The 27,916-nt window shown below is 41.4% G+C and overlaps 1 protein-coding gene across 12 annotated transcripts in view; it reads left to right on the top strand.

The window, feature by feature from the left end:
• EHBP1 (EH domain binding protein 1) overlaps nt 1–27,916 on the top strand; it is a 402,075-nt gene that overhangs the window by 340,153 nt on the left and 34,006 nt on the right. For 11 of the 12 annotated variants that reach the window (XM_078852347.1, XM_078852346.1, XM_073339539.2 and 8 more), the window contains 5 exons: nt 5,217–5,324; nt 14,593–14,720; nt 17,371–17,509; nt 17,661–17,767; nt 20,824–20,947. In XM_078852347.1, coding sequence (XP_078708473.1) covers nt 5,217–5,324; nt 14,593–14,720; nt 17,371–17,509; nt 17,661–17,767; nt 20,824–20,947 — 606 coding nt within the window. The remainder of the gene's footprint in view (nt 1–5,216; nt 5,325–14,592; nt 14,721–17,370; nt 17,510–17,660; nt 17,768–20,823; nt 20,948–27,916) is intronic. The other variant, XM_078852351.1, reaches the window with a different exon arrangement.

Here is a 27,916-nt window from a genome sequence, read left to right as displayed (position 1 = left end):
CATCCTTCTTATAGTGTGGGGCCCAAAACTGGACACAGTACTCCAGATGAGGCCTCACCAATGGTCACTGGTTTACATCTTCTACATTGATTTTGTCTGTCTGTATCGTAATCTGGGCAAGTTATTTGGACTTTTATTTCACTTCTATTTTGTGGTTTCTGTCCACTCTGATTCCCCCTTACTCTTATTTATGTGAAAATTTATCACTTTCCTACGTGTTCATTCTCCCACATTTTTCACATAAAGTGAACAATAACCATCTTATTACTTATTTTTGTGGTACATACTCAACCTTCTCCACATTATTCCATCTCATCATTCACAGTATGTCTTTGTTTTCCAAATCATTATTTACTCAAGTAGCTTCTCCTCCTCCTAACTAGGGGCCTTACTTGTTAACTTTACTAAGGAACAGTTGAGTGAGACTGTGCTAGCATTTTTTAAAATCCAAGTAAGTTACAATAGCCCAGATCCTCAAAAGTATTTAGGCACCTAACTCCCATTGATTTTGATTGTGGTACAACACTTAAATATCTTTGAGGATCTGGGCCTATATGTCTACCACTTATTCCTTCAGTTCTTTATTTGCTAAAAATATTCAGATTTAATAGACAAGATCTTTTTTGTGAATATGGTCTGAGTTCTATCCTTACTTACATTATACGTTTGCAAGTGTTCTGTTTCTGTTTTGTAGCAGTAGATTCCCCTATATGATGCTTAAGTCAAGCTTACAATAATTTTCTAGATCATTTTAGAATCTAAATCATAAATCTCTTCTTACTACATATTTAATAAGCCTCTCTCTCTATGTATATATTGATTCAGACATCCCGATTTCAAAAAACAGGTATTAAATAAATCTACTAGACTCTTCTCTCTTTTTTCACTTCAGAAAGATGGTACTTGTCCATTTCTAATGTTTTAAATTTTTTTAATGAATTTCTTGTTCACCTTTGTTGGTGAAATTCTAATCGCCTTCCATATTTCTGTTTACTTATTGAGAAATTTGTGTTTTGGCATTAATAGTACAGCCTTATTTGAAAGCCTTGATTTAATCATGACCTAGAAAATCCATTTGCCTATTGCAAATAGAAAACTTTCCTGGATAAATAGCATCAACACCTGCAGAATACAAGCTCTCTGGCAGCTGTTTAGTAGGGGGAGATATGGGAGGAGGAGAAAGGGGCAGAGAGAGAATATTCCTTCTCCCTTATGGCAGATAGAAGCATTTGCGGTTGAGGCTTCAAATACAGTAGATTTCTACTAGCTGGAGGCTGATAAGTTGAGCCCTTGAGTTTGGTCCTGGAACATCACCCTGATAAGAATCCAAACACCCTCCCCTTTCCCAGCAGCTCAGGAGCAGTAGAGTTAGCCTCTTATCTGGGTATAGTCCTTGAACAGTGAGGCCCCATCTTTCACATCTGTGATTTGCAAGTATGTTAAGTTCATTGACTATTAGGTTTCTGCCCTATATCCAACCTAGGATAGTATGTTTGTGAGGGGGAGGTTGATTAGGCAGATGTGGGGGAGTGGGCAGGAAAGAGAGGGAACAATTAATGAGACACATTAGAAAAGATCAGTATGGTATTGAGTGAGAGTAGTATTTTGGTGAATAAATACAGACCAAAAATATGGGGGAGGAGATAGAGAACACAATGTAAGAAATGAAAAACAGGGGAGGCGGGTAGAGGGAGAGTGAAAAATAAAAGAGGAAACAGGCATTGAAAGCAGCTCAGGAAAAGATACACCATAATCTGTTATAGCAAAACAAAAACAAACAAACAAACAAAAAGAGTAGGGTTAAAAAAAAGAAGGGATGGAAGCACTGAGAAAAGCAAGAGAGATGTAGTAAGTTACTATTTAAAAAATATATTAGAGAGTTAGTTGACAATGTTGTTATAATTTTATATAGTATACAGTAAACACTGAACAATTGTTCTGCTCCTTTAAGATGTCTACACTACAAAAAAAAAAAACACCCCACACCAGTGAGTCTGAGCCCTGGTCCACAGACTTGGGCTTGCAAGGCTCAGGCAATGGCACTAAAAAGAGTCACATAGACATTCCTGCTGAGGCTGGAAGTCAGGCTCTGACATCAACTCCCCTTCCTCTCCCCAGGCTTCAGAGCTCAAGCTCCAGCCCAGAATGTCTACTTGGCTATTTTCAGCATCCTAGCACAGCACACCATGAGTTCGTGTCTGCAGACCTGGGCTCTGAGATTCACTGCCCCTGGGATTTTTTTGCTATAGACATTCCCTTAAATACTGGGTGAATGGCTTTGGGGGTATCCTAGGGAGGACATAGCAGCACAGGTGTCCTCACCCAGACTTAGTCCTTGAGCTAGTAGGTATCAAGTAAACATTTCAAGTCCTGGATTTAATTTTTTTTTTAGCAATATCTACCTTCCTTTGCAATTATCACTAAAGGCCCTACTGTCTTGTCTTAACCTCGGGTTGCTTAAATACATGAAATATTTGATTTCTGCTTTCTGTCTTCCTTTTCTTCTCCACTTTGCTTTCTTTGTCAGTGTTCATACTCTACAAACTCCATTCTGTAATCTTAAAGCCAACTCTGTACCTGATGTTTTAAAACAAAGCCATGTGAACATAGCATCACAGTGACGGCTGTGGAGACTAAAGACCTCTCCTTGTCTCCAGAGCCAGTACAGTATAGACAGCAGTAGTGCAAGCTTGCTCACACTTTACCTGCCAATCTGTCTCAACCAGGGCTAGCCTTACGGGTGGGCGACATGGTAGTGCCATGGTCAGGGGGTTACTATCCAAGTGCCGCAAGCTGGCAGGCCGGCCGGAGCAGGAGTGAATGCTCACGAGCCTAGGGCTGGAACCCCAACTTGGGGGAGGCGATGCCACTGGAGTTTCCAGCCTGGTGGGGAGGCGCAGGCAGCAGGGCTAGGCCCTGCAGACCCAGGGGACCAGCCCCTGGGGTCCCCCCCCACACCCTCCGTGCACCTGCTCACCACGTGGTAGGTGGTTAGGGGGTTGTGTGGCCCAGGGAGCCCCCGGAGCTCAGAAACTCCTCCCCATGCAGCCCGTCCAGGCTCCAGGACCAGAAGCTGGTCCTCATGCTCTGTGCCCCACGCTGCTGTTCTCAAACTCAAAGAAAGGGTGCTAAAATAGAAATTTGCTCAGGGCACCATTTGCCCTAAGGCCAGCCCTGGGCTCAACCCTGACAAAAGCCTTGTCTGCACAAGGAAATAGTACCTATTTAATTAATCGGTTTAGAAGCTGATGCCATTGGTTTAGACATTGATGTAGTTAAATTGGTGCCACCCCTTTTTGTGTAGATGCTCTTAAATCAGTTCAAGAGTACCATATATCAATTTAGCTTAAGATGGTAAGGAATCAACTTAAGCTAAATTGATATAAGGTACTCTTGAACTGAAATAAGAGGGTCCCCACAAGGGTGTTGCACCATTTTAATTAAATCATTTTCTAAACTGATTGAGTTAAATTGGTATAATTTTCTCATGTAAGTGAGTCCTTTAGAGGTATGTGTGAGAGGATAATTCAGGCTGCTTGTCCAGACCTGACAACTCCAATCAAATCTGGTATTAGAGTTACCCCACACATCTTCCTCTGCCCACCCCACTCCGCCATCTACATTGCAGAACTCCTGACTTTGTTTATTGACTCAGGTGGACTGGTTGCTGATGTATTTCAAAATGCTTTGCTCCTCTCCATTGTAGCAAGAGCCACACTTGGAATGAGCAAAGCTGCACAAAGAACATTAGCAACTGTGTTTGGATGTTTCGACAGTCTAAAGAGGAAGGAAGAGTGCAACTGATGTAGAAGGAAGAGTAGCAGCAAAAAAAAAAAAATAGCCTTGAAGAATGTGAATTACAGTGATTGTAAAGATGAGCAGGTGGACAAAATAAACAGCTGTATTATGTATTCCTCCCTGGAAATCTTAAAAAGTTCTGTTGTCAATAGATGTGGACCTGAGTTGCAGGATCTGTACATGCCCAAAGTTCAGGGGGTTGGTTTAGCCTACTACAGAGCTAGGGATTAGGCTTTATAGTTCTGATCCAGATCCAAACTTCACAAAATTGGGGGGGGGGGGTGTTCAAGGTTACAGTTTGGGGTCTAGACAGTTTCTAACTACCATATTTAGACTCCTCTGTGTTTGGCTGAGTTGGAAATGTATCAAAGTAAGTTTTCACTAACCTGTGTAACCTCCAATTTTAAGTAATAGTTATTCTCCAGTACTGCCGTTTTCCCACGTTCGTTTTAATTGTCTCCAACTTTCCTTCATATGAAAGCCATCCTCTTTCTCTTTCCAGTCTCTAAATACGCCTGAGTCCATTTCTTATGCACATACATGCCAAACAGCAAAAGGCTTCACTTAAAGAAACTAGAAATTATTAAATAAAATGTAGCTAAACATTTTGAAGGTGTTACCCAGCTTTTTTTAATGTCACTTATTTTAATTTCACTGTACATACAGTATATGGTTTCTCAGTAAAATAAGGAAAGTAGGGATCAGGACTTTTCATGAATTCTGTTCCTGGCTCTGTCACTTGTTCATCGCTTGACCTTCCTTAAGTCACCTACCCTTTCTATGCCTTGGTTTTACTCATCTGCAAAATGAGGATAATAGTATCTGCCTACTTCATGGGAATGTTATGGGGCTTATTTAATTAATGTTTGTAAACTGCTTTGAGATGCTCAATGGAAGGGCCCCATGAAAGTGCAAAGTATAATGAAGATTATTTATTAAAACTTTGCATTCCTTGCCAACTGGCCTCACCATTCAAACTGGTGCTGTGACAGAGCAGTAGGGTGTCTGCTTCTAAGGATTATTCTCATAATGTGTTACTGTATCAAAGATCAGCCAGAAGGACAAGGTGATTCACACATAGCCTGTTCGAATGCTGAAGGATGTAAGAAAAAAAATATAACTTATGTGTTCTTTGACATTGGTCAGACATCCAGCCCAATTGAAGTCTGTACCTGAGGCCAAATTCTGCCCTGATTACATCCATTGCACCTCCACTGTGTGTACATACTGAATTGCATCAGTTTAAAGATATACCTAATAGTGAAAACCAGGAAATCTCCCTGCAGACTGATTTTGTTAACTTCAGTTTGCATTTCTTGCCATAGTGGTGCTCAACTGTCACTAAACCACTAATGTTTCTACTGGGATGGTGCATGAACAAGATAAAGTACTAACGTTAACACTACATGTTCCTACAGATGAGGATGATAATACTGAGATAAATACTAATGAGGAGATTCCTGAATGCTCTATTACAGAAGGTGGAGATGAACTTACTAACCCAGAAAATGACCTTGATTCTACTGGTAATTTAAATAATGGCTGTTTTGTGCACTTTGCATGACTGACATTTCTTCATCATCATATCAATGTGTCTTTTATCTGTTTAGTAATGTTAGCCTAGCTTTGTGTCTTTTTAAATCTTTTTAACTCTTAAGTTCATTTCACTTTCCTGAATTATTTACTTTCATGTTTATTATTGCTTCAAATTTAAGATCAACAACAAAAGAAATATTTCAAATAATGAAGGATTCCAATGTGTGTTCCTGTTCGGAGATAAGGTGTGATTGCACTAACTGCACCAGCCAAGCCATGCAGGTTTTTGTGTTCACAAGTCTGTTGAGGGATTGCACATGAAGGGGTTGAGTGCATGTTCATTTTTTCTGCTGGTCACTGTTCATTTATTTATGTATTATGTATTTGTGCCCAGATTATAGAGCACAAATTCTGTTCAGAATTACACCCTGTGCAGTCCCACTGAGTTCCTCCCAGTGGGGTCGTATGAGGTGTAAACCAGGACAGAATGGGCCCTAGGTGGTTTACAAAGTAAAAATAACAGCTTTTTCTATACCAAATGTTAGAATAATTAATATTATTAGAGTGGCCTGTACATGACCACTTTGCATGCTTGCCAAATAATAATAATACATAAGGATGATAACCCCTCATTAGAATTTTAAACCACGGAAGCTTGAGTTCAGATTCCTTCACTGACACAACTGTGTGAGAATATTTTAGCCATAGGGGTATTCTCTCAGGTAACTAGAAGTCAGGTTTTCAAAGATATTTGGATGTCTACAAATTCAGATAAGCTCATAATGGAATTTTCCAAAGTCTCTTAGTCAGTCAGGCACCTAACCTGCTTAGGCACTTTTGAAAATCTCACAGCATCCACATACTTGTCTAAATGGCTCTCTGATCCTGTAGTGCTATAGAGCCATTGGAGGGGCTTATACTCTGTCCACCCTGCCTGCTGCCAGTGTAGTAGGAAAAGGGAGTATGCTCAGTTCACCCCTTTGCTATGGTATACCACATGGCTGCTTTTTTGGCTTAATGTGGCCCCATTACAAGTTGGCTTAAGTTAGAGCAGCCCAGAGAAGTATGGCATGCATGGAGCAGCACCAGGAACAAGGGTGTGCTACGGAGAGCCTTTAGCCATCCTGTGACTGAGGGCTTGTCTACCTGGTGGGATAAGGCGCTCTAGGAGGGTGTGATTTCTAAACTGCACTAATGTGTTGGGCGTTAATTTGTCCATGTAGACCCTGGTGGTGCACACTAAAAGTTCCCCAGTGTATTTTAACATAATACTGTTTCAAACAGCACTGTATGAAAGTGCATCAGGAAGGTCTACACAGAGCAATGAACATGCAACATGTAGACCCCCCCCCCATGAAGCACATTACCCCACCATGGAGACAAGTCCTCACATTCTGTCTACACTGGTTAGACCCATGGATCTCGCCCATTGTATACTAAATCAAAATGCTTTACTTAATATGCGGCTCTTTGTACACTAAATTGATGATAATCTGTACATCACTTTGTTTACAATGGTTACATATGTCAGTTGATCATGTCTTGGATGAAGTGAATTGGGTGTTTTGAGCTCCAGGAACAAATAATTAAATACTTCCATTTGAAATATCACTCAGAGCAGGCTAATGTGCAGGCCTAATATGCTTGAATCACATCATTTATTATTTCTGCTTTGATATTTTCTGTGCAGAAAATATATTGAATATTTCCAATGTTAGGGTTAAACTGATGTTTAAAAGATTCATGGATTTTAAGGCTAAAAGAAACTATTGTGATCATCTAGTCTGAGTGCCTGAAATAGAAGCCTATCAAAAGATTTTCCAGTAAATATTGGTTCTTTGAGAAGTGTCCCTATGGGTGCTCCACTGTAGGTGCACTTGCATCCCTGCACTGCTGATCGAAGAACTTCAGTAGCAGCATCCATTGGGCCCGCACATGCGCTGTTCCCCCTCATGCTGCACCATGAAGCTAGTCAGCACGCAAGGCTAACCCCCCTCAGTTCCTTCTCAACTGCCCCTGGCTAGACATAGAGCCAGTAGCAGTCTGTTCAAACTATTTGCTTCGCAGTTAGATAGTTTTCCCAGTTATAATTCTAGCTGTAGTTCTAGTTATAATTCTTCTTTTCTTTTTCTGGACTTTTTCCCATTGGGGACCCTTCCCCTTAGCGGGGTATGCCCGGCTCCCTTGGCTTCAAGAAGTGCCACACCTGGAATGAGGCAGTCCCGGTCGTGGATAAGCACTCTGTGTACCCTTTGCCAGCAGCTCGGGCTGAGTTCCGAGAGCTCCACCAGAAAATCATCTTCATTGAGGCAACTTTCCAACCTCAGTCTCCTGGCGGACATGAATCTTCCCCACAATCGTTGACATCCAAGAGAAGTGGGTTGAAGAAGTAGGCCAGGGACCCCTCTCACAAGTTCTCTAAAAAAGAGAGTCCCCTAAGTAAGTCCAGAGATAGCTGCAAACGATCGCCATTTCGCTTGGTATCCTCAGCACCGAGACTATCTCAGTCCAGGACCCATGCCTCACTATGGCCATCGGCTCCCAGTACTGCTGACGGGCCCATGGACCCTATGGGCAAGGGCACCAAGTCGTCTTGTCCCTTGGTACTGAGTAAGCACCCTAAGAAGACGCTCCTGGTACATGAATTGGCCTCAGTACTGCCAGCAGCAGTTGACCCGGCACCGGAGAGACCAGTGCAGACAGGGTCTCCATCCTCCCATCTCCCGACACTGGGACATTCGGCACTGGCAGAATTCCACCAAAGCAGAGACCTCAGCATACATCACGGCACCAAGCTTTTACTGGACACGGAGGATATCGCCATGCCATACCCCTCCACTGTCTACCAAGGGTTCAGATAATGAGTCAGAGGAGATGGTCTCACAGTACTCCTCCCAAGCTCCATATGAGACCCACTACCAACAAGGCCTGAGAATGTACCCACAGATGGCTCTACCAACACCACATCTTGGTACAGCCACCTGTGAGTACCTCCACCAGGCCCTATGCACCACTATGGCCATACTGGGATCTTTGGGTAGCACACCGACAGCCTGCTTCTCGAGCTTCAAGCCTGAGAACACTCCAGGCACACACCCTTGGCCACAGCATCCAGGACCTTGGAACTGCCTCAGGAGATAGAGGAACAGGAAGCCAGTCCTGAGAAGGACATAACACGAAAGACCATGTCCTCCTCTTCTCTGGTCGAAGTCGTTATGCCTCCCCAACCATCTCTGGCAGACGGGTTCCACCTTTTCCAGGAGCTGGCGAAGAGGGTGGTGGACACGCTCCACATACCACTAGAGGAGGTCAAGGACACCCACTATCAGCTTCTTGATATTCTCCACTTTTCATCCTCCTCAAAGATTGCCCTCCCAATTAATGAAGCCATTTTAGACCGGGCAAAAACAGTGTGGCAAACCCCGGCATTGGTGGTGCAAAATTGAAGATGTATGGACAAAAAATATGTCCTTAGCAAGGAATCAGAATTCCTCTTTTCCCACCCTCCACACAATTCCATCATGGTGGACACTGTCAATTCCCGTTGCCGACAACACCGGTCCAGAGTTATGTCCTATGACAGGAATTGGAAGCACCTTGATCTTTTCAGTAGAAAGGCGTATTCCTCGTCCACCTTACAGTTCCATATTGCCAAATATCAGACGCTCATGGCCAAATACGAATGCACAAATTATAATAATTGTAATGATTTTATGGAAAAACTGCCAGAGGTACATTGGGAATCCTTCTAGGCCATCATACAGGAAGGGCAACTTGTGGCAAAAATATTACTACAATTGGCCTTTGACGCCGCCGACAGATCAGCTAGGTCCATCTCCATGGCAGTGGTGACACAACGGGTGTCGTGAATCCACTTGTCAGGATTCCTGAAAGAGGTTCAGTCTACGATGGAAGATCTTCCCATTGAAAGCACAAAGCTCTTTGCCGAAAAGACCAACACTTCCCTTCATACCCTGAAGGATTCCAGGGCTACCATCAGGTCACTGGGAATCTATACACTCTGGCAAGAGAGACAGTTTAGTCCTCATTCCCAGCATAGGTCATGTGCGGCTCAATACCAACCTCAGCCGCAAAGAAAGAAAGGGCAATTCCCAAAATGCAAGCTGTCGGGCCCACAACCTTCATCCCAACCCCCTGCATCTAAGCTCCACTTTTGACGGGCATGTTGAGGCGCCACAAGACCACTCCCCCCGACTGATACAACCAACATCATTGTACACCCATTTGGTCACCGATCAGCAACGTTTTGCAGTGCCTAGGAATCCATAACATCAGACCGATGGGTCTTAGAGATCGTCCAATCCAGGTACTCCATCCATTTCACCTCCCTACCCCCTCCACAACATCCTTCCCCGTCCCTCTTCAAGGACCCTTTTCACTGAAGTTTACTGTTACAGGAGATAGATCTCCTCCTCCAGTTAGGAAGCATAGAACCACTACCTCAACATCTACGAGGCAAGGTATTCTACTCTAATGCCCCCAAAGGAAAGGAGGTTGGAGACCCATATTAGACCTCAGAGCTCTCAACAAGTTTGTCAAGGCTCAGAAACTCAAGATGGTCATCTTATCAATGATCATTTCAGCCTTGGAACTGGTAGACTGGTTTTTGGCCCTCGACCTCCAGGATGTCTATTTTCACATCTTGATCCTACTAGCTCACAGATGATTTCTCAGGTTCACTCTGGGACATGATCATTACCAGTATAGAGTCCTCCCCTTCAGGCTCTCATCGGCTCCTGGAGTATTTTCCAAAGTTCTCTCAGTGGTAGCTGCTCATTTACTCTCACAAAGGATAATGATTTACCCATACCTGGACGATCGTATCCTCAGAGCCTGATCTTTCCAGGAGGCTCACCAAGTCATTGATACTACGATACACTTGTTCACAGTACTGGGTCTACAGATCAACACCCAGAAGTGATCCCTCACCGCAGAGCAACGCCTGGAATTCATAGGCACAGACCTCAACACCCTACAGGCCAAAGCCCTCCTAACCTTCAACACAGGTTCCTGTCCCTGGTTTCACTCATAGACACAGTTCAATGCAGCCCATAACTACTGGCCAGGCTCCACCTCCAACTCTAAGGACATACGGCAGCAGGCATGCCAGTGATACCGTATGCCAGACTCCGCATGTGATGCCTCCAACTGTGGTTCAGTTCAGTTTACAGACCAAACGGACAGGTTGGACAAACCCCTGTCACTACCTATCAGGATCAGGAACTCCTTAGATTAGTGGAAGGACCTGGCCAACATATGCAAAGGGATCCCCTTCTCGCAGACATCACCATCATCGCTCCTTACCACCAATGCATCACACATAGGGTGGGGCGTGCATTTAAATGGCTTCATGACACGACAAATGGTCACCTGCAGAGATATCCCTCCACATCAGTCTCCTCAAGTTGAGAGCAGTCAAGAACACCTGTGTCCACTTCCTCCTGCTGATTGCAGGATCACACACAAAGATCCTAACAGACAATATAGCCTACATGTTCTACATTAGTCAGCAAGGGGGGATCAGGTCACCCTCCCTATGTGAGGAAGCAATGAGATTAAGGAACTGGTGCATATCCCATGACATCATTTCTTCCTGGCCCACAAAACTCAATAGTAGACAGTCTCAGTTGCGAGTGGGAAGTACACCCGTCTGTGCTACATGCCCTCATCACACGATGGGGAACACCATCCATAGACCTATTTGCCACTTACCAGAACAAGAAATGTCCAAGAAATGTCCATGCTACTGCTCCAGGATGAGGATGGGACAGCACTCCCTGGGCAATGCCTTTCTTTTCCCATGGGATGGGGATCTTCTTTACACCTTCCCTCCGTTTCCTCTACTGCTGAAGGTCCTACTAAAATAAAAAGGGACAGTGCTCATGTCATTCTGGTCGCTCCTACCTGGCGAAGACAGACCTAGTACCCTTACTTGGCACAGGTCGCAACGTGCCCATCAGTCTCCCTCCCGGCTATTCTGTGCCTCCTCTCACAGGAAAAAGGGCGTACTCTGCATCCCAACCTGGGGATTCTCTGCCTCAAAGCATGGCTCCTCAAAGGTGGTTCCAGCACGTAGAGAGCTCCAGATCCAGGGAAGTACAAGAGATTCTATTCCACAGTAAGAAGTCCTCCACATGACACGCTTACCTGCAGAAATGGTCCAGGTTTCAGATTTGGTGCATGTCCCAACAAATCTGCCCAACATCCACGTCTCTTCCACACATCCCAGACCATGCTCTGACCCTTAAAAAGTCAGGACTACCCTAAGCTCTTTTAGGGTCCATCTAGCAGCTATCAGAGCTTTTCACCAACCTGTAGAGGGCCTACTCAGTTCTGTCACACCCAACCACAAAACGATTCCTCAAGGGTATAATCAAATAAACTTCTTCCCTCAGCCTCCACTTCCTACCCCCATGTGGGATCTAAACCTGGTACTGAGAGGGCTGACTGGGCCTAATTTTGAACCCATGGCCACCTGTTCGCTGACATATCTATCAACGAAAATGGCGTTCTTGATAGCAATTATCTCATCCAGAAGAATAGGAGAGATAGCAGCCCTGATGGGCACATCCCCGCTACAAAGTATTCTTTCTGGATTATGCTCAGGACGCATCCAAAATTCATCCCCAAGGTAACCTCTCTGTTTCACATGAATCAATTGATTCACCTTCCAGTCTTCTATGCCACACCTCACCAAGGCAACAGGGAGGTTATACTTTATACCTTCGACGTCAGGAGAGCCCTGGCCTTCTACCTTGACAGGACACGGGCCTTCAGGAAGTCCACGAGACCAGTGATCCCCAAACTGTGGGGTGCACCCCCTATGGGGGCACAGAGGAACATTTTGGGGGCCCACTGGGGCCCAGGCCAGCCCCCAGGGGTCAGGGAGGGAGCACTCTGCCCCCAGCTCCACTCCAGCCCCAGCTGCAGGTCCAGCCCTGCTCCCGGCCGGGGCCCCTGGCTCTAGCTCCTGGCCCCAACTGAGGCCTCGCTCCTTGCCCTGCCCTGCTCCCACTGCCTGCCCTGTTCCCAGCCCCGGCCCCCAACCACGGCTTCCGGGGGGGGTGCAAACCAGGGAAGGGAAGGGTGAGGGGAAAAGTTCGGAGACCAGTATCCTAGACTTTTCTTCTCCATTGTGGGAAGATCCAAGGACTCAGCAATATCAAACCAAAGGCTCACTAAGTGGGTCTCAAATTGCATCAGACAGTGCTACCAAATTAGCAACATGACCCTTCCATATTCAGTTTGTACACACTCCACAAGAGCGATCTCATCCATCACCTTCTTCAAGAATGGTGGGTGCTCCACAGTCCACCCACCTCCTCTCTACTTCAGAGTTCTTGTCAATGACTCTGCAGCAGAGAAGGAATTGAGGGGGGTTAGCCCATGCGTGCTAACTACACTCGTGGGGACAGTGCATGTGTGGGCCTAATGGACCCTGCTACTGATGTGCTCCGATCTGCAGCTCAGGGACACAAGCACATCTACAGTGGAGCACTCCTAGGGACGCATCTCGAAGAACCATCATTATTGCACAAGGTGAGTTACTTCTTTATACTTGGGAGGAGAAGGCAATTAGGAATTGCTTATGTTATGTCTCCTAACCTAGTGGTTCTCCAACCTGTCTTTCTGTTGACCATTTTTGTAAGAGAGAGATCCTGTTGGGGACAGATGGATGGGATGCACACGCACATGCAAGGGGTCCTTTCTATTTGAGGTCATCAGTGACTTGATTAATGAATATGTTACCTGCTGAACCCTTCTTCTTTCCATAGAATTTTAGGCAGAATCCATAAATGAAGTAAAAGGAAACCAGTTTGAGAACTTTTTTTTAAAATGTGGAAGTTGTTGATTTTAAATCCTGCATCAACATTTGTTAATGCTGCTACCATTTGCTGCTGTGAATGTATTTTATAAAATGTGAACATCTATGTATTATGATTATTGTATGGTGTTTATGTATAAGTGTGTGCACTCAGATGTTAGGCTAAAGTATGGACACCGTGCATCGGTGTGCCAGAGAAGAGTGAAGCTGTCCTTCATCGCACCCCGTCACACCACATTTCTGTAGGAGGCAGGCAGACATTTGGTTGTTAACTCCCCAGGAATATTTTGGAGAACAGGATGTCCGGCACTGTTCACAGAACTCCACGCCTTAGAAGGAGTGGGGTTAGGAGACGGATTTGGCTCCTCCTTCCTGCATTCTAGATTGTGGGCACAGGACTGCAGTTTGGAATGCGAGGTGCACCTGTAGAACACATCTAGCAAGTGCTGTTCTGCAGTGTGCTCACCCCAAGCACGACTTGCCTGCATAATGCCTCCAGGTGATGCACCTCCTCCTCCCTACCAGTGTGACTATAGCTCACAAAATTGTAATATATTCTATTAACATCTCTCTCTCTCTCTCTCTCTCTCTCTCTCGCTCTCTCATATATGTGGGTGGTTGGGGGTGTGTGTGTGTAAAATGTGTGTGTACGTGCCCATACCACTCACATACAAAAAACTATATACTTTACATGTAGTCAAATAAGCATTAATGGGAAGTGAAATATTGTACCTATGAGCCCTGATGCGAAGTCCATAGGAATTTTTCCAGTGACTTCATTGGGGGGGTGGATGAGGCTCCTGAAGATTTTATTTTTTTATGGAGTGATAAAAATGTTTGATTTCACTCCTAACTCCATTATATTCCATAATTTATAACAAACATTACTAGAAAGATGGCTTTGTTGTTACTCTGGTTTTAAAGTTGAGAAGCTGTGCCCAAGGAACCTTGTGTTAAATGAATATTATTTGTAAACTTGAATGGTTATCAGAACCTAAAACACCTGATGAATTGTTAATATTCCATCTTAAAGTAAATTTTTCTCTAGGAGTTTTTATATATCAGAAGGAGAAGCCAAAGTATGTGTGTACTAGTTGAGAGGAACTTAACATTTTGTCCAGTTCGTGTGTTTATCATTCATTACTTTATAACATAGTACAGCTGTAATTGATGGTGCTGAGCCAAGTGCTAACTTTCTTTAATGTATGTTTTTAAGAAAACGGGGGAAATGTTTGGATGTGTGACACACACAGATCTAGTTCAATATGTGCTTCAAAGATCTTTTTCTTCTCGGTTTTCACTTTTTAGTTTAAAATGATGGTACTGCGAGTTCTGTCAAACTGATACATTGTTGTAGCAACTCTCCATTTAAATGCATCTCACTCTGTTGTACGTGGTATTTGCATATTTAGCAGAACAAAACAGTAAGTTGGTGGATTTGAAGCTGAAGAAGCTCCTAGAAGCTCAGCCACAGGTGGCAAATTCACTCTCCAGTGCGGCTCAGAAAGCTGTAACTGATAGCTCAGAGCAAGACATTAAGGTAAGTTTTGATTAATGCTTTTATCTCAGGACCTGTGTGTTCTGATTTCTGTTTTGTACTTTATGATGAGGAAAATAATTTCTTATCAAATCCATCACACTAAGAAATGCAGAGAATCTGCAAGGCAGTGCAGCTGCAGAGTTTGCAGTTCAGCGGGGTTTTTCTGTATATTAATCAACACGTTTTCTATTTATATTATGATTTTTTTTTAGCCATACTATCGCTGTAATTGGCTGGCGTAATCGTGAGATCTGTATGAACTCCTCTAAATTCTTACGGTTCAGCTTACCACTTAAATCTGAAATGAAGGCATAGGAAGAAACAGTGGACCCAGTCTTGCTCCTGATGAAGTCAGTGGCAAAATTCTCATTGACTGCAGTGAGAGCAGAATTGGACACCACATATTTTTCTTCCCTTTCAAGTCTCATCACCTGTTTTGCTCAACCAAAACTAGAATGTATTATGTTGTAAAAATGTATACAGGTCTGTGGAATCTGGAGGTGAGTGATTCTGAGAAAAATGAATTTTAAGACAAGTATATATGTTACATGCTTTGTCAATCTTTAATGTACACCATTTTAACATACAGTACATACCTCTGAGTTTTCCATTTCATTTTCTTAATTAGGCCCTTTTAAGTTATTACAACTAAATAAAAAAGAGCCTGTGCATGTCATTAATATCTCTATGGCTTTGGGGCACTTCCAGTTGTGTATAACTTTTCACCCACCTGCAGACTGTGGGGACAGCACTGCTGACTGAAAGGATTTCCTTCCCCAGATACAGAGATGCTTTGAAGTCCCAAAACAATGACTTTCATTGCTTTTCCCTTACACTGTCGGTTCCTATAAATTGGTGATGAAAGTGTGTGGCAGCAGTAGAGGACTTTCGGTCTCTATCTTTGAACAAAAGGAAGCCTGGATCAAGTCTGATTTTTGCGTTCAATTTAGCTTTCTGCAGTGGATTTAATGCAAAATGAAGCTGGCCCAAGAATAATACAATGGATTGAAAAGGCTAACTGAATTAGTGGGCTTAGAGGAATACATTTGTAAAGTGGCAGAAGTCCCTAGTCATAAAAAGGTTTCTTAAAATGGGATTTACTTGCTAATCACACAGATATTTTAGCATGTTGCCAGGCCTAAAAAATTAGCCTTGTTTGTTTATTTTGGTAAAGACGTGAGTTCAGACTGTCAAATAGCTATTGTCCTAACAACAGGAAGACACCTTTTATTTAAAAGCAGAATCATAACAGCCCAAAAACATACATCTGAAAAGACATACATCTAACGAGTGTGATACTTTTTTAAAGCTTAGTTCAATAAATGGCACACAGGCACCTTCATTAGGGCAATTTGATATCGGCTAACCTGATGAAAAGGGTGTTTCTTTGTAAAGCTTTTCTGTATTAATTGATTTTTTTTAAGTTACTCCAACAAAAGGTGCAACTTAACAGCATGCCTTTGTGTATGTCTTTTTAACGAAGAGTTTAAAAATGGTATGGCAAAGAATATATGGTGTCCATCTGTTCTCATGGAGCTTTCCGCATTGAGTTGGATTTGTGTTTTAATAAAATGCAGTTTACACGTTTATAAATGAGGCATTCTGTGTTTGTGGAAAAGGATAAACTGTTACCTTCCCTTGAGGATTCTGTATCCCAGGCCTCCTTGAGGCTAGAGAATAGGCCATTGGAGAACTCCCTCATTACTGATTGTCTCAATGCAGAGGAAGGGCAAAGTCTTGGTAGCTTTTGATAACCAGTTTCAGCATTCAGCAGGCTTAGCTATTAGTCATGCATCTTAGCCTTTCCCTATTTACTTTCAAAACACTTAATAAAAATAATAAAAGATTAGGTATAAAATGAAATATTTGTTTGGTACACAGCACCTCGGTATCTGCAGTTTCCACACATTGCAGTGGTTCAGTCTTCTGGGATATTTCATGTTGATAGAACCATTTGAATTTGTTACCAGTATTAACATAGGAAGCTCTGGAAAAGATAATTGTAGTTTCCTTAGCTGTAAAGGGCTTACTTACAAATCTGGCTTTGGAAAGTTATAGCTGATGAAATGCAGTTCAGTGGGATAGTATTATAATCCTACCTTTTAGCCTTCATCCAGCATTAGTGGTTTATCTCAATGGGCATAAAATTAGAAACTAGTTCTTCTTGTCATACAAGTCTGTGGGACTATACAAAACGATAGAATTCTTTACTGGGCAGAATTGTGAGGGAGAAAGACTAAAAGCAACATGCTTTTAAAGTGATTATAGATCATGTTTAGGAGTATACACAGTGCAGGTTGGCACTAATGTATACCATGCAGGACGAATTAAAGTTGTAAAAGAGTTATCTGTCATTTAAAATCCACATCACTCAAAGATATTGGTCATAGTTAACAGATCTCGCTGTTGAGTAATACAGAGTCCTGCCTGATGATGCCAAACAAACCAAAACCAATCACCATCAAAGAAAAGTTCATCACTCTGCTTCTTTTTCAGCAGCTGATACTTTTATTCCACACAAACAGCAATGTGAGTTGTGAAATTCTCTGCAAAACCTGCATTGTGTTCTGTCATTGAAACATACCTTTCCAATGTGTGACTTCACATTTGTAAACAAAAGAATCTGTTGTATGTCTTGTTTTTCTGGCAGAATGGAACAGAAGAACATCGTGCTGAGCGATTACAAAAAGCAACAGAACGTTTTAGAAATCCTGTTGTGTTCAGCAAGGACTCTACAGTCAGGAAAACTCAGCTCCAGTCTTTCAGTCAATATGTTGAGAACAGACCAGGTAGGAGAAAATATAAAACATGTTTTCCCATCTTATGATTTAGTAATATTTAACAATAAATATATTAAAATCCTGATAATGTACGTCCACATTTCAATACACAAATATCAAGCTTTATAATAATTGTACATGTCTTTCCCCTTTTTTCAAGAGATGAAAAGGCAAAGATCAATACAGGAAGATACAAAGAGAGGAAATGAGGAGAAGGCAGCGATAACTGAAACTCAGAGGAAGCCATCAGAAGATGAAGTGCTTAATGTATATTAATTTTTTGTCTGGTTTCATGATTGCTGATAATTCCTAACTGTATGTGGAAATAGTGCCTTTATTTGTTAAAATGAGATGTTAGGGTTTTTTAGATGTCAATCTCCAGTGCATTCAAAGCAGAGTAAGAGGGGTGCGCTGTTGAATTAGTCTGCAGTGTGGTGATAATTGTCAGATAAAAAAAAATGAATTTTTCAGAGTTCCATAGCCCCAGCTTCCTTGAGACATTTCCATCAGGGCACTTCCCATAAAGAGATTCCAGTATTGATCTACCGGGAGGATTTTAATTATTACAATAGCAGATACCGCAGAGCTGCAGTTAGAGGGAAGAGTCACATGAGACCTGCTAGAATTTCTCAGCCAACCCATTTTGTTGGCTTGGGTTAATGGGTGTTCAACCTTTCCATTATCCAGATCAGCCGTGAATTACTAGCTGAATGATGTTTGCATTAATATAATATATATGGTAATTTCTTCACTTAATTAACGGGGAGGTTCAGCTCAGTAGGGGTATGGGCTGATCATGTGTAAAATTGATTTGTGAGGGAAATATTTGATAGACCACAGGGAGAAAGCTGCTTTTGATGGACAGCTGCGGGACAGAAGCAGGAAGAACAAGTTTTAACCTGAATTTTTTGACTGGAAGCACAACATAGTCTTTGATGGTGGTTGTATGTTGCTGTCCACAATTTGTCTAAATGTGTTCATTCTTTTTGCTGAAGCAATTCAGTGCCAGTTAGAGAGTTTGTAATGCTGTGATACCTATAGTAAATCACCTAACTTCTTAACAATCTCTCAGCTACTTTATTAGCATAGTTGTGCTTTAGCAAAGCTGGTAAGGTCTTGCTCAGTGAATTCACATTATAAATGCAGATAATACACATGAACACTTGGAATATTTCATCCTGACACAGCATTTCTTTTCATCTTCTAATAGCATTGTGAACAATTCTGCATGCTGACATTAGTGACATTTTTATACTGTTTTCAATTAATTTTAGTTGAAAGGCAATATATTTCACATATCATACATCACTTCAACTCGCCCACACTAATTCTCTTGTTCATGTACTCCACTTAGAGGCTGTCTCTCAGTAATTTTGCTGTGGCTACGAGACAGGTGAAAAAAAGTTTCCTTTAGAACTGATGCTATTTGCTGGTGTGACCATAGTGTGTTGCAACAACATGCCTATTTCACCAGGTGCCCAAGATCTTAAAGTTCCAGACTTGTTACATATAGTTGTGGGACTTATGCCATCCTCTCAGACCTTCACAGTGAATTTATCTTTATTTGCAGTAATACCCTGCTGTAATGATTGTTATCCCTATTGTCTGACTGTGAAGCTGTACTGACTCTTTCAGCAATATTTAGTGAGAAACAATTGAAAAAATTCAGTCAAATTAGTTGTGAGACTCTAACTAATCCAGCAACAAGTTAGCCAGTGATAGGGAAATACAGATGATAAAAGAGCCTGCATTTTCCCCCCTATTCCCAAAGGATAATGGCTGTAGGTATATCCCTTTGCAAAGGACAAGAGGAATCTGAAAACAAGCCTCATCTGTATTAAGCTTCTCAACCTTAAAACTGTCTCAAAGAGCCTTGGGGAGAATTCCTGAAGGCTTATTGGTGATTATGAAGAAAATGTGGAGGAACTGTCCCTGAAATAGTAGTATTCTCCTTCTAACTTCTTTTGCATAAATACCCCTACTATAATGTATCAGCACTTTTATGTCAGCCTTTTATGTCAGCCTCATCTATACAAACATTTAGTTTGCAGCAAGATGGGATGTGAATCTACCTCTTGCTAGCCTGTCACAGACTAACTCTCTGTGTGGACCCTGCTGACGTACAGTAATAGTTCGTTAATGTACTTTGATCAAGCCCTAGGCTAGCAAGAGGTAGATTCACACCCCAGCTTCCCACATGTAGACGGGCCCTAAGAGAATGTCCCAAATGAAAATAGTGATCCAAAGGCTGTTGAACTCAATCTGGCCATATGAAAATAACTGTGGGGTACTGAATGACCACTCTCTACATCCTAGTGAGAGATCCAACTATTTTGTAAGTCAGGATTGTTCACTGAGGATGTTTGTGGAAATTTTGTGAGATTCGTGAGGATCAATATATATTGTCCTTCAAGAGAGTGCTGAAACATGTAGGATACAGAGGACAGACTTGACTTTTTAGTGCTGTATAACTTTTCTGGTATGAAAACGTTTTAAAGTGATTTATAAAATCTACGTACAGGGGCTTCATTGCAGTTGGGGATTAACAAAACTGGGAAGGAGGAGCAGATCTAGTTTGTAGTCCCATTGCATTTTAGAGACTGCAGTGGATTTTGACGCCACCTGTCAGGATAAGAATCACTGCTACAGTAATTACCAATACTTTTACAGATCATTGTTTAAGAGGGCAATAGCCTGCAGTAGGGGAAAAGTGAACAAGCATTACAGCCTAGTCCGGTGAGTGTCATCAGTAGAATTGACACAGAGGAACTAGATGCAAAAAGAAAGGAAGTTTTTGTTTTTCTAATCCCAAAGCCCACATTTTGCATTGTCACCAAGATGCTCTTGTGATGGTTCTTTCTCAAAACACGGCCCCTAAAAGTTAGCATTTTAAAACAAAATAAAAACTGGATGTAATATAAATGGCACATAACAGATCAATGTAAATAATAATATAGATAGTACCTTTGGATTATTGCTCCAATATGTTTTACATATTGTATATGTATTATGTATTACAACAGCTCTTACTTAGAAATAAATTATACAGAATTTCAAAAAAATCAGGTAGTTTAAAACTGCAAAATCAACATCTAGACACTGAAATATTCTCTAAGGAAACTATGCTTTTTTTAAAAAAAAAAATAGTGCACCCAAATAATGATGTTTGGCAAAATTGCAAGGTTTATAAAATGTAAGTGTTAGCTTTTTGGTAGTGAGCACGATATTTGGTTGTTTAGGTAAGTGTCTTACTAAGTGTTTGAGGAAAGGAAAAATACAACTTACAAGTGATGTTTTTTCTTCTTGTTTGTTCTCTTTAACAGAAAGGGTTCAAAGACACCAGTCAGTATGTTGTAGGAGAATTGGCAGCACTAGAGAATGAGCAAAAGCAAATTGACACCCGTGCCGCGCTGGTGGAGAAGCGCCTTCGCTATCTCATGGACACAGGTACGGTGCCCAATTACACTGTAAACAGTTTTGGCAAATTGAGCGTTCACAAACTCTTATAGAGTTTTGGAAGTGTGAATCTTTGAAGCCTGAATGTTCAGCAAAACTGCCTTGAAAATAAAAAGGCTGCGATTTGCAGCCACCTCTCTGGGCCCTGGTGATAAGAGTGCCTTCATGGGAAGTGATAACTTACCCTGATACCGTGTGAGCCAGCACTATTGAACAGTGTGCTCATCCATGCAGAGTTGGAATACACATCTGTGCCTCATTGATATGCCACTGCTAAAAAAAAAAAAAAAAAAAAAAAGTAAGATCTTCACTGTGCTACTGATTCAGAGGAAAAAGGGGAAAAAAGGAGAAAAAAGAAGAAAAAAAAAGGGTTTGGCCAGCTAAAGCCATGTACTGCATGAAACAGAGCACAGTACGTGGGGGGAGGCTCCATTGACGAGATCACTGAAATTTGAGAATATTATCTGGTTACTGATGCTGCACAATTTTGTATTTTTATTTTTTCTTTTCAAGAGAGCAGGTTTTAAAAAGTCTGTAATACTTTGTGTTGCAGGTGCAGTTGAAAGGATTAAAGTATATAGTCAGGTTTTTGTAAAATGCATTCTGGTTGCAAGTTCCCGTCCACTGTGAATGTTAGATTGGTATTAAATGCTGATTATCATCATGGATGGGAAAGGTTTAAAAGCATCATGCGGTTTGGAACAAAGAGTACTTCAATATGCGAAAAATAAATAATGCTTACTGTAATTCAGAAAATACTGATCCTGCCTTAGAAAGATAACACTGTTGGGAAGAAAAGTTAATTGCTGCACGTTATTTTGTGGTTAAGTTATCTTTATATATGTATACAATATTAATACCAACTTAAGGTCTGACTTTAACTTGGAAAGCAAGGTTATGTAGGGGTAAGCTAAAAATTCAGTCAGATGTTGTTATTAATTTATACTGTTGTATAAAGATGAATAAACTAAATTAAGTACCATGGCGTGAAATGGGGATGCAATATCTGTCCAAAATTGTAGGGTTTTTAAAAATTTGTTTATTTCCTAACATACCTTTGTTGTTTGATATTTTTTTTAATTTTAAAGAAAAAAAATTTCACACACAAAGTATCTGTCTCCCTATATGAGTGTACAAATTAGAACCCTGATCCGTCAGCAGTTATGGGCTTTATTAGTGCCTGGAGAGTCCATGACACTGCTTTTTGTGATGCTATAGAATTAATATATAAATATACTATCACACACCCTTGTGTGCATTCTGTTTGTGTGTGTGGGAGAGAAAGAGGGAGATTATTTACTCTGAAAAAAACTTATAGAATCATAAAATGTGTGTCTTGAAACAATTTTTAAAAGGCAAGTGAACTCAGAGCATCTCCTCTGGACATATATTGTTTGCATGCACGGTAGCCAGGTTGTTTAAATCTAATTGTTCCTAGTCCTTGTTGTTTTTGTTAATATTTTAAAAGTCATTTTTTCTAAGTTTTAAAGTACAGAAATTGTTACTAGATTCTTCAGGTCCTGGACATAGTGAAATGGACTTCTGAAGTAAAAACAAATATTACTTTGTAAGTGTCCCAGTGTGGGACGGCAAGTGTAGCACAGAGTGAATTTACATAGCAAAGGTGTATAGGTTTATAACTGGGATGCTGATGGGGCCCCCTTACCTATAGGGTACAAATGGTGCAACTATAATGAGAAACATTCTTTTGGGATTCTTGGTCTATTTGCATTTCACTATCAAACTTCCTTACATAATGCAGTTCTACATTTACATAAATGGTTTGACTAGTGCGGGGTGACAATTCTGTATTTGCCTTCTCAGAATAACAGCACAAATGTGGGGGGTGAGGACACATTTCAAGACTAGAGATCTTGCCTGCACTTACCTTCATAGACTCAAAGCAGGGCTTCTCAAGCTTTTTCAAACTGTAGATCCCGTTTGAACAGTATCAGCTCATGTACCATCTCCCCTTCCAGTCAATATCCCATTTGTCATCATACAACATCCCTGGGGAAGCTACAGAAATCTCTGACATGGACAAATAATATTAGGAAAATGTTTGTGTTGTTAACTGTCTTTAGTGTGATATAACCTTTGTGGGGGGGAGAAAGCCACGGTCTCCGTTTGCTCTTCTTTTAAAATTCTGCTCCACTGTGTTCTTTTGTGCCCTGGACATGCTTCCCTGCCACCTGTTCCTAGTCTCCCTTGCTTCACTGCAGATACTTCCCTACTGCCTGCTTCTCTTCTCCCACTCCTCAGTGCATACCCTTCCTCCTGGAGCCTTATGATGGTGTCTGGCAGCTCCAGTCCTGTTGGTGGCTCTGTCCAAAAGGGTGTCTCCATTTTCCTCACCCATTCCTCTTAATGGAGTGGCCCCTAATGGAGCAGCTAGGCAGACTGCTCCTCTGCCTCGTTTCCAGCTTCTTTTACAGGTGTCCAGGCTTCTCTTCTTCAGCTCCTGAACGCCTACAAGAGAATCTGGAAACAAGAAAGAAGAGTCAGCACCAAATGACCAACCAGCGTCCCATGGACCACCAGCAAGTGCTCTGTAGATCAAAACTTGAGAGCTGATGCAGAAAAAATTACCACAACCGATAGGGTACAAAATCGCTATAGGGAAGATGATTGTTGATCTTTTGTGGGCTGTGGAAATTCTATCCTAGCCACTGGTACACATGTTGAGAAAACAGTGTTGCCAATTCTCACCATTTCATTCTGTCTTGGTATTTGGTGTTTTTCTTAAAATCCCAGCTTCTAGATTCAAGAGATCACATGAGAACCTCAGCTCTCGTTTTTTTTAAAGTAAGTTTCTAGCCCTCATAGCTGTGGGGAAACACTTGAAAACATGAAGTAAGTGTACGCTAGAGGTTCAGAACCAGAAGACAAATAAAAATAACCCCACATTGGTTGTTATTTTTTTTTAATATCATGATTGTGGAGGCAAGTCTCATGATTTTTAATGCTTGGATTTGGCAATACAGGAGACACCTTAAGAGAGCGGAGTTAATGTAAACTCTGGCCATTGCAGCCCACAGGATTTTCTAGTAACTCTTCTGGTGGTTCTGCCAGTGGAGAAAGTAGGGACATTGTTTGCCCATCCCCATTGTCTCCGCTGCTGACTAGGCCTTCTACCCTTTTTCCGTGAAGTTTGGCACTGTACTTTATTAGACATCCTTCAGAAAGAGAGCTCTCTTTCCTCTGCCTCCTCCTCCTCCTCTTAGGCAACAACGGTTTTATTTGGGACAGTTAGTACTCTTTATGGCCACCTGACGATTCTTCGTTTTCCTACCTACAAGCTCCATTTTATTGTTCAGTCAGGGAGAGACTGATTCAGGCTACATCTTCTTTAAATATCCATTCTGGCTGATTAACATGCATTTGCCATTCATCTGCCTCCCATTCCTACACATGGGGTCATTAAAGTGGAGGGATCAGTCCCTTTTCCCAAGCAGCATTCCATGTGACACATTTACTCTGGTTCAGTCAGATATAGTGACTGTGCCTTGGAGAGTACAGGCTTTGGTGACTGGAAGAATTCATGGTTTTTACCAAAGGGGAATCACCCAGGGCTGATAAAGCATAGGCAATCTACCCATGGGTAGAATCCCAGCTCCTGGAAGCATGTGATTGTAATCTCAGTTCACTTTTTCTTTAGGGCTTGTCTACACTTACCAGAGGATCGACGCTGCGGCGATCAATGCATCAGTGGTCAATTTAGCGGGTCTAGAAGACCCGCTAAATCGACAGCTGATCACTCTCCCGTCGACTCCTGTACTTCACCTGATCAAGAAGAGTAAGGGGAGTCGATGGGAGAGCATCTCCCGTCAACGTCGCGTAATGTGGACCCCGCGGTAAGTAGATCTAAGCTACGTCGATTTGAGTTACTCTATTCACGTAACTCAAATTGCATAGCTTAGATCGACTTTTCCCTTTAGTGTAGACAAGGCCTTAAAATGAAAGTTTTGGCATCTATGTTGCAAAGAAAAGCTTGAAAATGTGACCCGAGGATATTCAGTACAATGATGTCCAAAATAATATTTCTGAGAAGTGTGAATTGCCCCATTCCATTCATCTGTATGGGGTGTTAACTCCAGTGACACACTGCCAATGCCACACCTGCAGAGAATTGTGTGTGTGATAGAAGGCGTGCCTGGCCCACTCACCCAAGCAGGTATACCCCAACTGCTAGGGTAAGAAGTGGAGCGGATGTCCCATCTGCTGCCATCACTGCATCTCCAGAGAGAGGGAGGGGCTCTGCTACTCCTGAGGGGAAGGGGATGCCCCTGCTCTCTAGTGGGGATGGGGCTGCAAGGATGGATTTACATGGCACCCAAGTCATGGTGTGTCTAAGATCCTGGATTTCATTAATCTGGCCCTGGAAGCACCCTTTCAGGATAGAGAGCAGAATCCCTGGCTGTTAGCCAAGGGAAGCTTATGGAACTTCCAGCAGCCAGGGAGGAAATTTGGAGTGGATAGGGCCTTGCATTTATTATCGGCTACTCAAAGTTTCACTAATAACACTTTTCTGAGGTTGTTAAAAATAAAAGTAATTAAAATTACAGGTGACTGACTTACATTTGAATCTGAGTAGTCACGTGTTTATTAATATTTTGTAATTTATGTCACCGGTTTGGTGTATACATTTCCTGTATTAGCAATACTTGCTCTTTGCACTTAAAATGAAAATGTAATCTCACCTTTTTCCAGTGAAATATAGTTTATTGGTACATTGTAAGACTGTGAGGAAAATCAGCATTTCAGTGACACGAACACAATCTGAATAAGCTGATGTCATATCTGCGATTACACCCTAAATATCTGTAATGGTTATGCTTACAGAAGGGCCTTTTCACTGCCACTTCTGAAATATAGTATAACAAAGTCTCCAGCCTCTGGAAGTATAGGAGAGAAAAGGCAGGGTTGAAGGTAAAAGTAATTAGATGAAGGCAAAAATAAGAGGAGGTATTTGTATAATTGCATATAAAAATCACATAATTTAGTATCACTGATTTCCTTTCCTCCCCCATTATAATGACTTGACATTAAATGATGACAATGGCAGGATTATCTTGCTTTCTTTCAGCGTTGTACTTAACCATGTTGTGCCTAGCCTGTGTTATGGATAAGGTAGTTTTGTCTCCACTTCTGATAGTCTTTTCCCTCACCGCAAATCTTTGTATCTACTGTATCGATCTTAAGGTGCTTATTGCCTTGGTATCTAAGCACCAATCAAAATGCAAATGCCACATAATACAACAAAAGCAAATTTAAAAAAGCTTAGTTTAAAAATCCTTAATCTAGCTCTCTTTTTGGTCACTATTTTCTCATGCATTACAAAAACATCTACTGGAAAAAATGTACAGCTATGAAACATTTGGTTATCTGACCACAGGGTATGAAGAGTTTTTAATTGTTTTTTTGATTAGCTACAAGCTCATAAATTCAGGTAAATGCACATTTGTATTTTCTATGTGAGAGTCTGTACATTACCAATGGATGAACATGTTTAGGGTACTGTATAAGGATTAATGAAATAACGAAAACTGTGCTTCTGCTGATTGACCACTGATGGTGAATATAATTGAATTAGCAGTGTGCTAAAATAAATGTAGACAAAATAAATATAGACAAGAGAATCTGGTCAAAGCTTCTGTAATGTTTTAGATTAATAGGCATACAGAATTCTTCACATTTTTTATTACGTTGTCCCTAGATGAATTCAAAGTAATTGGGGTGGTTAATTTTATTTACACAGAGCCGTTCACAGCGCATTAAATAATAGAGATAATTGAACAAGAATTGTCAAGTGTGTACTGATATCAGACATATTACAGAAGGGAATGTGCATAAAACTTCATTTCTATGCAGCCATTGTTTATGGTAATTAAGTACACAGATTTATCCCTTGGTTGCCTTCCAAGCTTATGGCAACTGCTATTGTTGTGCTCCATTAATATGTAATCAGGAAATAGTTTAATTTTCTAATCTGCAGTTTGAGAATTCACTTTCTAACAACTCTTAATTACTGCATTGCCCTAATGATGCTCATGGTTATGAAAATTGAACCAATAAACTCAGTGGAAGAAGCCAGGGGGGATTATAATTCCAGAGGTGGTGCTTACTTAATAAACTTGTTATGCCTTCACCAGAGGGAGCTCAGTGTCCTTCAAAAGCATCTAATTTTATATTTCAGAATTTTTTGTATCTGCTGTGTAAAGAGTTAACGTACAGTAGGGGGGGTTGTTGTAAATTGATTCACTAGAGAACTAGATATGTGATAATATCACCAATTTGGTATTTTTCAAACTGTATACTAATTTTACAATTTAATTGCTCAGGGAATAGCACAGTCAGTTTAAGCTATTGTTTTATATTGGCTTTATGTATTTTATTTTCCCTGAAGTTTGCTTTCTTTCATTAGCAGCATTAGCACACAAACAATACCATCAGACCCTGGGACCTCTCTAGCTCTACACACGTGGACACACACACACGTTTTTTTATATTCACCAAGTCAGATTTACTCCCTTTTCAGTTCACTGGTTTTTTTCTCAGCCTAATTCCGATCTCACTGACACTGATTTTACATTGGTTTAACACTGTTGACAGCAGTGGAATCATTTCTGCTTTATGCTGCGGTAACATAGATCAGAATCAAGCTCACAACGTCAAATTCACTGTGATTATTTCATCTAGTTCTCAAAACCTTCACTTGAAATATCCAGTCCTGTAAGTAAGAGAATCAATAAAGAGGTACAGGGTAGTTATTTAAAATATCAATATTTACCTACATTTACCATATCGTGTTACCACAATTTAGAAATAGAAAATGTCTGTGGTATCTCAGATAGCACTGTGTGGTAAAGCTTGGCAAACATTGACTTTATAATGGCAACTAGTGTAATTTGGGGTCTCCTATACACATTGCTTCTCATCTTTTTTAAAAAAAACTCATAC

Source organism: Lepidochelys kempii, chromosome 3 (genome assembly GCF_965140285.1).
Source record: "Lepidochelys kempii isolate rLepKem1 chromosome 3, rLepKem1.hap1, whole genome shotgun sequence".
Lineage (NCBI taxonomy): Eukaryota > Metazoa > Chordata > Testudines > Cheloniidae > Lepidochelys > Lepidochelys kempii.
Note: the sequence above shows the minus strand (reverse complement) of the source record. Positions and strands in the feature narration are given on the sequence as shown.